Source organism: Cyprinodon variegatus, unplaced genomic scaffold (genome assembly GCF_000732505.1).
Source record: "Cyprinodon variegatus isolate N-32 unplaced genomic scaffold, C_variegatus-1.0 Scaffold748, whole genome shotgun sequence".
Taxonomy (NCBI): domain Eukaryota; kingdom Metazoa; phylum Chordata; class Actinopteri; order Cyprinodontiformes; family Cyprinodontidae; genus Cyprinodon; species Cyprinodon variegatus.
The window spans coordinates 261,057-272,499 of NW_015151201.1; the positions used below are offsets into that span (position 1 = coordinate 261,057).

At 38.0% G+C, this 11,443-nt stretch overlaps 1 protein-coding gene across 6 annotated transcripts in view; it reads left to right on the forward strand.

Annotated features, from left to right (window-relative positions):
- The window catches only part of LOC107098116 (contactin-1a-like), a 104,617-nt gene that overhangs the window by 47,907 nt on the left and 45,267 nt on the right, over nucleotides 1-11,443 (forward strand). For all 6 annotated transcript variants that reach the window (XM_015395588.1, XM_015395589.1, XM_015395591.1 and 3 more), the window contains exon 2: nucleotides 10,432-10,560. In XM_015395588.1, the coding sequence (XP_015251074.1) occupies nucleotides 10,512-10,560 (49 nt within the window). In that variant the 5' untranslated portion in view covers nucleotides 10,432-10,511. The remainder of the gene's footprint in view (nucleotides 1-10,431; nucleotides 10,561-11,443) is intronic.

Genomic DNA, 11,443 nt, shown 5'->3' on the forward strand with positions numbered 1-11,443 from the left:
AATAATCAATATTGGCATCAGCCTTTAAAATGGTTACAACTTTATAAGTGAAGGAGGGGTTGAACAGGAGATCAATAGATGGTTTGAGGATTTTCCTGGAGTATGAGGCTCCAATTTATGCATCCAATTTGAGGGAGTACACCACTCTAGTCTGCTTTTCAGAAAAACAACAACACTGAGCTAAAAGGTACAGTTAAGCTTTAGATTTACAGTCTGTGCTCCAACTGTCACCTGCAGGTATGACGTGAATCATGATGAGGGCAACAACATGAATAGACTGGGGTGAAAGGAGAAGCCTCTATAGGAAAACAAAGGGACCCTGATCAGAAACCCAAACCTTCCTGCCGTTGGAATCACCAGAGGGAATATATCCCTACCATGAGCGGAAGAGTTTTGCCTGTCATGATTTTACAAAGTTCTGACCCAAATGCAGAAAACCGAACAGAGAGACCAGGGAAAAGGTTTAACGGGTTTTATTGAAGAGGTTAAACAGAGGGAGAAGTGTTGCTCTGAACACTGCTCAACCGGAACTGAAAAGTGAGGGGAAGACACAGCGGTTAGTTCAGGCTAAGTGGGGAATTTGACTCGTGAACATGGAGAAGAGGATTTGGTTGCGGACTCACGTTTCCAGAGAAGTTGTTGAATCCTTGACTCCTGTCTGTGTGCCGTGGTTCCAGTGTTTGTCTGATTCGGTGGAGGGCGGAACAGGGTTTACCCAGAATGCGGTTGTTAGTTGGTGAACGGAGAAACTGATTGCCACTCAGATTTCCTGCGGTACTTGAACGGGTCNGTTGAAACGGTCCAACTTAATGTGTTTGTGACACTGTTACATGGAGTAATTTGGTGCTAGTGAAGATTGGTTAAAATCGTGCATCTTTCTTCCTGCATGTGATTAAAACGCACATTGAGTATTCCACAGCTAAATTGAAATTTCATAGGTTGTAAGTGTTATGCATATTTTAAACTTGCTAAAAATCACTGACTGGTTATTTACTATTACTGTTTGGGAATTCATTTAACCTATGGGTTTCAGTAACATGCTTAAATCTGCTTCCGTTGTTAAAATGCTTTAATATTTAATGTATTTTTATGATAATAAAAAAAACTAAATGGTCTTAACTTAAAGGTAAAACCATAGTCTATTTTCATAAATATATTTAATGATACATTTCTCAGAACTCACTCTTACAAACTAAATGTTTCGTTTGGTTTCGTCTCTTTAAGGTTTTTCACCTACTAATAATTAATGATTAACTGTAAACAACACAAGAAGAAAAATGAAAAGGAAAAGATGGAATAGTTTGGTCATTGAGTGGAACCCAGTTTAAATGTTCAGCTTGGTGAACAAACCATGCTGTGCTATTCCCACCCTTCAAGTGTGGAAATAGCACAGCAAAGAAGTGATCGCTTGACATGCATACTTATGCTGCCATGTTTAAATATGCGTATTATATGAGTCCAAATGTGTAGATAAAATTTACTTATTAAAACAAATCATCCTTTCACATTTTTTACCCTCCTCCACAAATTCTCTTTCTGAAATCTTGGTATTATTTCAAAATTCAAGAGACGATTTATTGAAATATTCAGTTAAATATATAAATCTGCATGTGTATTAAAGTGTATTAACATTATGAAATGTGTTGCTTTTGTATTTGGATGAAGTGGGTTAAATTACTGGCTAGGCACTAAGTTATTATAATAGTGAACTTTTTAATTTTTTCTCGTCTTTCATACGACCAATATCCTGACCATCTTCGGTTTAAAGTTACTCTAAACTCTGTGACTTTCCCAAAAGCTAAAATAACTGTTTTTTAAAAATAATTTCAGCAGCATTTTATTTATCTCTTGCTTTAGATGTTAATGCTATTTAATCTTTTAGTGTGCACTAACCAGTGCTTGTACACAAATCCATATACCTTTATTTGCGATAAGTATACACAGTATGATTGGTGTACTATCTTAAAAGCAAAACTTTCAGAGTTCGATTTATTGGTAACAACTGTATCTGACATGTTTTGTCTGTGTGATACCAGAAGATTAAAAAGATCAACCAATAAAATTTTACTTGACAAAAACAACATGCTCAATTTCAATATTAAACCTTACGCATATAGTAACTGTCGAGTTAAAGGTGAGATTGCCTTGATGTGGGTATTTTTGTCATGAAGACATGGATTACATCAGACCTTAGAAAATCTTGCATTTGTACAGAAAACAGATTTATAGAACAGTATATTAACAGAAAAGAATTCTTCTTGTCAGGTTGGCAGGTTAGACAGTGCTTTTCCTGACCTCCTGACTCTTCATCACTGGCGTGTATTACCTGGATGGCTACTTGACACACTGTTTTAAATCAATCTACCATTGTATTATCAGAGGTAAAGCTACTCGAAACTCAATTTGTATAATATAACAAAATAATTTCTTTATTCCGCCTATATAAAAAGGAGCATTGTGCAAGTTTAAAGCTTTAATATTATTTTATTTTCCTTTCCCTTACATGTCTTACAATTGCCTGACATGTACATTTTACTCCAGTTGCATTTAATATAAGGTCCATTAGTCATTTTTTGAGGGAGTTATACCGGTCCTGCTCTCTTGGTTTTCTCTTGGCTCGTGCTCCACACTGGCAGGTTCGTAATGAATGAGAAAACAGGAACGACCATTTTTTAAAGATGGATCAGTAAAGAACATCCACAAGTGCACATCAAAACCCATCACAGAATGCACAAAAGAGTAATAAATTAAGACCTTTGCTTAGTGCGACCAAAAGGGCCTATTTGGAGTCTTACTGTGATGGAGTAGACCAGAGTAGATTTTGGAGTAGCTTTCAAAAAATTATGGGAATAAAAAGAGACTGTAGTTGACATGTTTTGGCTTAAACTATATCCTATATAACTTTCTTAACTCAGAAGATATTACTCCTCTAAACAAAAAACTTGCAGCTGTAGACTATGATGCTTTTTCTGTTCTACCATGCGTGTGCACAACATTGGTCTCAAGTCACTAGAAAGGCCAAACTTGCAAAAACTCTAGACCTCCTGCAAGATGAAATAATTGCATGCAAAACAAGAAAAAAGCACAATTATAGATTTATAAAATCATGGATTGAAATGTAGTAAAATATGTGCAAAAATACACTTTTGCTGCAAAGTTATATGGAAAATTAGGTGGTCCAATCAATCTTAAGCCAGTTTTTTTTTTTTTGTAAATTGTTAAACATTTTTCAACTGTCTCAGTGCAGCTTAGATTATGTACTGTAGAGCATCTCTTTCCTCCGTTGTCTCTTTCCTGGGCTTATAGCTTTTTCTACTGTATAATAGACTTAGATAAGTGATGTACATATCCTGTTCTTTACTGTATTGGTGTTTTGTGGAAGATAAACATGCTTTCCTCTCGAGAATTTGGTCTTATTTTCCACGGATACCGTACACCTAGAGAGCATGTTTCTGAGCAGAGAGTTAAAGAGACAAGCAGGCTGAGCGTAGCCTTTTTTTGGAGCTCGAGATCGATGGTTCAGCAATAAATAATTCATTCTTTGTGGGAAAAAAGGATAGATTCAGCATCCAAAAGAAATCCATTCCAGCTTGTGTCTTATTCTGGGACATATATAGTCATATCAGGTGGTTGGGGTCATGTTAGGGGAAAGTTCTTATAGTCTACAACAATTTTCCAGTACGAATATATGTTGTTTAATATGGAAAGTAGTAGAAATCAATGATTACTTGCTAAACTAGCATGTTCGTTGCTAGTTTTTCTAGTGTACCTTTATTAGAATGAATTTCTAAATAAAACCAAAGTTTTATTAAATTGCTATAATATGTACTGTAGTTATACAAAACATTGTAGTACACAAGATTAATTAAATTAAGGTTAATTTAACATTTAACGTGATACAATCAACCAATAAACTGTTGTTCTCTTCAGCACCTAAAAAATCAGTTTTCTCTCGCAGACTGTCAAACCAAATCCTCTGTATAATTTTTTTTATTAGAATAGTTTAATGACATTTTCTAAAAAAAGAAAAAAAAGCACTTTTTCTTTTATTATCAATAGGCCCTTTATTCCCAGTCCCACTAACTCATCACATGGCTCTGTTATATGCTGCCTGTAGAGCTAGTTTGATCTAAAAAGAAATCCCACATTGGCCAGCTGGCCCAGTTACCTGCTTCCCCAGTTACCAGGGGAAGCAGGTAACTGGGGAAATACATTTATGGCATTCTTTCTCAGAAAAAAAGATCACAGAATCAATAATGCTGAAAAACGTCAATTATAGCCTGGAGCCGGGCATAAAGCTTATCACTGTTAGATGGAACACGGGTTGTTTGAAGAGTGTGGCAGACTGCATTTATCAGGACAAATAAAATGTTTCATTATCATCATGTGTAGGTTAGAATTGACCAAACATTGTCAATTTAATAATTTTTATCAAGAGAAGGTTATATCGACCTTAAGGATAAACCCATGAAAATTGGAGATCTGTTAGAGTGAAAATAATCAATATTGGCATCAGCCTTTAAAATGGTTACAACTTTATAAGTGAAGGAGGGGTTGAACAGGAGATCAATAGATGGTTTGAGGATTTTCCTGGAGTATGAGGCTCCAATTTATGCATCCAATTTGAGGGAGTACACCATTCTAGTCTGCTTTTCAGAAAAACAACAACACTGAGCTAAAAGGTACAGTTAAGCTTTAGATTTACAGTCTGTGCTCCAACTGTCACCTGCAGGTATGACGTGAATCATGATGAGGGCAACAACATGAATAGACTGGGGTGAAAGGAGAAGCCTCTATAGGAAAACAAAGGGACCCTGATCAGAAACCCAAACCTTCCTGCCGTTGGAATCACCAGAGGGAATATATCCCTACCATGAGCGGAAGAGTTTTGCCTGTCATGATTTTACAAAGTTCTGACCCAAATGCAGAAAACCGAACAGAGAGACCAGGGAAAAGGTTTAACGGGTTTTATTGAAGAGATTAAACAGAGGGAGAAGTGTTGCTCTGAACGCTGCTCAACCGGAACTGAAAAGTGAGGGGGAGACACAGCGGTTTGTTCAGGCTAAGTGGGGAATTTGACATGTGAACTTGGAGAAGAGGATTTGGTTGCCGACTCACGATTCCAGAGAAGTTGTTGAATCCTTGACTCCTGTCTGTATGCCGTGGTTCCAGTGTTTGTCTGATTTGGTGGAGGGCGGAACAGGGTTTACCCAGAATGCGGTTGTTAGTTGGTGAATGGAGAAACTGACTGCCACTCAGATTTCCTGCGGTACTTGAACGGGTCATAGTGTAGAATATTCCCTTTCTCAGTGCGAGGCTCAAACGATCTCTTGGGGAAAGTGGTTCAAACCTCCTGTTTGAACCCCAGCTCAGTTTGTAGTTAAGTAGATCCTCCCAGGAAAGAGAAGGTCAGAGTAATCCAGTTTGCAGGATGACTTCCTGCCGAGAGGCAAAGATAAAAACAAAGTTAAACTCAGGTTGACAAAAACTCAGCTTGACTCAGCAAACACAGCACAGCTAGAGTACCCAAAACTGGCAAACACTCTGGCGTCGAGGTAGTGGCAGTCAGCAGCTTAAGAACACTCCGTTTAATGAGGAAACCATCAGCAGGTGTGTAAGGAGGCCGACCAGAACCAGGCGCCTCCTGGTGGATGAAGGGAGACAAACACAGAAACACAAAGACAGGAGTCCTGACATTGCAGAGGAGAAGAAGATATTCTTTTAATGTGGTCGAGTTACCCAACAGCAACTAATAGCATCTAAGAATCTTTTTAAGCACCTCATTGTGGTCTTATCTGCCTTAAAATCAAGCTGCAGCCCACCTTCGCCTTCACCACTCCAGTCTAACTCCTTTAATCAGCTCTCCTGCATCTCCACTCCATCACCAGTGACAAGGCCCTATCTTGCACATATCTATCCTAATAAATCTGCCCAATCTACCATCAGATCTATCAACAGAACCTCTTAATGACAATGAACAATTTGACACACCCAGGTCCAACAACATTGTTGATGTTTCTGTGTTTTACTTATTTCTAAAGTTTCTGTCATCTGCAAAACTGATGGTGTGAAGCGTGATGAATATGGTGACTTAAAACCAACGTTCTGATACACAGACTGCCGTCTCCCATCAGTCCATACAGCAATCTGTTACCCTGGAGATGGATGGCAGGGTAATGCAGAGATACACCCTCCCTCCCTCTTACTGATGTCAGGCTCTGAGGGTCACAAGTGATGGCTGTTCTCATAAAATATTTCAGGAAATTCAGGTCTTAACCCCACTGTGGCCCTCCTCTTACAGATGTTTTATTGCTGATTGATCATAGTGATGGAGTTGTTGATGGTAGGGGGGATGGTGCAATTTGAGTGACATCTTGGAAATAACAATCTATCCTTCAGGCCTCCTACTTCTGGATGGTAAAGACATAAAACACTTTTAACCACTTAGTTATGCCATTTCCCTGGGGATTAACAAAAAAATAGACATTTTGGAAACGTCGGGTCAAACAAATATCACTGATGATGTTTGTAATGTAAACTACGTAAGCTATAAGAGCATTAAAACTGATTAAAACTGAGCTTTAATAGTGGCATAAGGACACAGAAGAACATAAATATTTAGGGGGGGAAACAAAGCAGTGTGAAGGTCCATACTGACATGAAAGCAAACCTCACAAAATCAAGCTAACAACTGTAATAGCCCTGCTATTGTCATGAATATGATTTATAGGGAGAAGAAATGGCCTTGTTGAAGGACTTTCATGTCCAGAGCCTGCATTTCCCAGTGATAGATGGACTACTTCTGTCCTAGCCATTCAGGCTGCGAAGTTAGTAGAGAAGAAGTATGAGGCACTATTAATACTGGTTATACGGATGTGCTACCTCTTTGGGTAATGCTGGTCTGATATGTTATCACTTCTCAATCCAGTAATCCTTCTTAATGGCTCAAATGAGCATTAATCTTTTATCATGGCAACACTTAAACGATGCTTCTTTTGTTAGCCTCTAATTACCTAAGTGTTTCTGTTAAAAGGCACTTATGATTTGTGAGTAGCTGAAATTATGCCTACAGTTTCAACATGAGGCAGGACTGAAGAGGAATTTATTTTAAATCGTAGTCCAGAGCACCACAGGCCATTGTACCACATTTGCAGCGTGTTTCATATTAAAAAGAACGTCTGCGTAGTTTCAGTGGTGGTTACCCTGCCACCCCACAGCCCACAAACTGATTTTTTTTTTTCAAAAGGTTTGTTGCTAAGATACAGCCCTTCATGTAGTGTAGATGTACTTACAACTTTAAAACATCGGACTACTCCATGTTCATAGTGTAGCTTACAGTAATGTGTTGCTTTCTCTGCCTGTCTGCAGTTAAGCTGGCGTTATGGAAACTGACAGTTACATGTGTTTTTTCTGTTGTAACCTAGTGTTGCCAATATGACAATATGAGCTCTAAGGTATGTCAGACCTCTAAATTTCTCCCAGCTGAAAGCTCAGAGCCGCTCATTATGAATCAGTGGTCTCTGCCTCACGCTTAATTGCACTCCAATCAGAGGTCACTAATCCAGCATGAACAAATGCACAGGTGCAGCATTACTGATCTGATGATCAGCGCTTAGACAGTAGAAAATACTTAGAGTCTGATAGCATGTCGGTTAGAAAGATAAATGTTAAATTGGGGTTTCTGACACAGACGGTACACGCGTTGTAAATGAGATAGCTGCAGTAGGGTCATTAAGGGTCAGAACAAGCATCTCAGTTCATTCTGAGGTAGTAGTTTTCTGCCTAATTTCCCCTGAGGTTTTAGTTAGCAGGAAGTAGGGTTGAAAACAGGTTTCAGGAAAATTACTTTAAAGTTTTGGTGTGTCTTTGTCTACCGCTGTACCTTTGCTGCTGAAGCATAAAAGTTTTCATTTCAGTTAAACTCTTTACATCTGAGCTTGTATTGTGTGATTAATTAACTAAGAGGAATTACATGTTTTTATTGCGCTGTGAATTTTTTTATTTTGTAATTATTGTTCTGAATAGCCCCTGAGAAATCTTTCATATTCTTGCTCTCTGAATGAGCAGCTCCTTTAGAGGACTTATTGGATCGACTGAAAGTAGCATTATGTTGATTAAAAATATCATAGTTTCAATGTTTATAAATAAAAGCAAAACTGTTTGTGTTTTGACCCAAAATTATCTTTACGCCATGAATCATGTTTATGTACTGTACGAAAACAAATGGTGGAAAATACAATTTGTACAAAAAGTGTATAAAAGCTTAAAAACGTATTTTATGTCATGAAAAGATGTTTGTATGGAGGACCCAAACGCAGAGACCAGTAGGCAGAGGTGAATTTAAGTCTGTTTATTTTGGTTCACAGATCCAGAAGCAGGAATCAGAGTCCAACTGAAAATTACAAAAGTACCAGAACCAAGCAGACATCAGGGATTAACCAAAACCAGAAGCCAGGGAGAGACAAGACAGGGCATGCAGATGATAGACGGGAAGTAAGACGAGGATCCAGCAAACAGGAACTGAAGAGGGAGGGCTTTTAAAGGGGACAGAGACAAAGAGAGAGCTGACGAGGAAATTGACAACAGGTGCAGGCAGAACAGAGAAACAGAGCAAGGGAGGACAAAAGAGGGCAGCAGAGGACAACAAATGGAAAACCAAGAAAAACAGGAACAAACATACCAAGACTCTGACATTTTACATATGGTATAACAATTACAGTTCTCCATAATAAACACTAACATTTTTTTTGCATTCAAGCAATCAAACCGTCATAGCTTAACATTTTTAACCAGAGATACATAATAGTTTGAGTATTTATCTTTTTCAGCCTTTTCAGCTTTTGAAAGCTTTGCCTTTAAAGGCTCTAGATGTCTTTACTCTGATAAAATGCAAAACCTTATTTCTAACTGAGACAGCTGTCTTTTCTAAATTCAGCCGGTGGGCATCAAACACAGAGACGGTCCTGTTAGTATCTTTTGGAAAGTGATTGCGTCCAATTTAAGAATGTTCCCACAATTATCCACATGTCAATCATTCAATGTCAGTTTATCAGGGGACTTTGCCTTTGAGGCTGACAGGAAACGGAGACATGTGATAATGTGTTCACAGACACTGTGAGAGATTGGTTATTAAAGCCTGTTAAAAGCTGCAAATGGATGGATGGATGGATGGATGGATGTATGGATGGATGGATGGATGGATGGATGGATGGAGGGATGGATGGATGGATGGGTGGATGGATGGATGGATGGATGGATGGATGGATGGATGGATGGATGGATGGGTGGATGGATGGATGGATGGATGTTCATTAAATGCGTCCATGCTGTGTCTAGCATAGCGCACAAGTGGTCAGAGACTTTCAGTTTTTTAGTTGTGCTATTGCAAGGATAAATTATATAATATTAAAACTACTTTTTGTTTTAGCTTTACTCTTTTCTCTAGTTTTTTTTTTCTTTCGGGAAAACGGATGCTTTACTTGTTAAAAGCCTAATTAAATGAAACTGAAGGTTCTTTTTTTTTTTTTTTTTTTACAGTGTCCTGTCTGGCAATGTGGCAATAAGAATAATTTTCTTGATGCCAAAAAGAGCCCAACAGATTTTACTTTCACAAGTGTAGCAGTATGGCAATTGCTGTATAGCTCCACTTGTTTCTTGCATACAGTATAAATTGCTTTATTATAGTTTTACAGTTTATATGGACACTGCAATGTAAATAGAGCAGAAAAACAGAAGAAGAAAAAGGAAAAAAGAGAAGAAAAAAGATGAAAGAAAGAAGAGATAGAAAGGAGATAATGACAAAACATTTTCAGTCTGCTTCATCACCTGTAACGAGATGAAAAAAGAACAGCGCAACTGAAAGACATGGTACGAGACATACAATAAAGCAACACCTTGAAACTATCGCTAAAGTAATATTATTATATCTGACATGTACTCTGTGTTACCTGAAGATATGAATGTAGGCTTTCTGTATGGAAGTGGATCTCTGAGTAGCTGGAGCCAAGCACCTGTAATTGTTTGTGAGGGTGAACTGAAGGTTCTACTATAATTTAAGGATAGAAGGACCACAAAGTTTAAGGTTTATACATATGAGCCAAAATGTCTTGAAAAAACATAAGTGGGTGTTCTGCAGTAGAGAGACATATAAAGAGTTCGCAGGAAATTTGCTCTTCAGTTTTTGTGAATTATGAATCATCATACAGTGCTGTAAGAGAAAGCAAGCTGTTTTTTTTTTCAAATCTAGTGTCTAAAACTAGTGTTATTGTTGAAATGGTTAAAAAAAAAACTTTTATACTTTTAGTATTTCTCACTAAAAGCCAAAATATTCTTACAGCACATAAAAAAGTAAAGCGTATTCATGCAGTGTTACTCTCCAGAGATGTTTTGTGCTTTAAATGTTCTTCCTCTCTGTTTTGTCATCCCATGTAGGAAAACCAAGAGGTCCTGCTCATGTTTCATCATCCAGGTTTCTAGCTGTGACCCCACCAGGTGGCTCTAGCTTCAACACCATGCTGTGCTCCGCTCTGCTTCTTCATCTCCTGGCCTTCTCACTTGCAGGTCTCTTTTAAAATAATGTAAAACTAAAACTCATCCTTGACGTGCTGTTAGAATAAGGCTGTTAGAATAAAGCCCTCTATACATAACAATCTATGGGTATACAAGTGACAGCATCACATCTTTTATAGTTTAATGCCTATTCAAACAGCTGTCTTTTACACAATTGTTACTCGCATTGATTGCTGAAAAACATTTGACAATTTTACCAAGATGTTAATTTTTGGCCAAGCAGCAGTCAAAGCGATACTTGCAAAAACCAAATACATGAAACAAATAATGACTGCCTGTGTAGATTCTCAATCATCTTTCACCCTACAGTTAGTTGACATTAAGCTGGGGGAGGTAAGGGTCAGAACAAGCATCTCAGGGTCTTCAAATGAACAGCTAATGTTCCACCTTCCAGGGTGATTTTAAAGAATCTACAGCTGATTTCTTCTTAATGCTGTTTGCAGATCGCCACCCTTCAAATGGTCATATCTTCTTTGACTCTTTGTCTTATTTTTACAAAGTTGACATCAATGAAAAGCTCAGCCTAAACTCTTTCATATCTGTATATAACTTAAACAGGTTGACTTGTTCCCGTTTTGCCACAGTTTATCCTGTGGTGGCTCTTGAAGCACTGACTCCAGTACCTTCCCATGGCTTTTAAATTTTCTACAAAATCTTTAAGGGGCATTGCTTTAAAATCCTTATAAGGAAGTAACTCTTCCTGTTGATTTTGCACCCATTTTCTCTCATTTTCACTCTACTAAACTTTCAATCAATTTACATAAAGGATGTCAATGTTTAACAGCAAGCTTCTTTGACAGTGGGCTTCTGTGGCTCACCCACCTGTGGACTGTTTCAAACACGTTCAGCTGGAAAATTGCATAGTAGCCCCCCC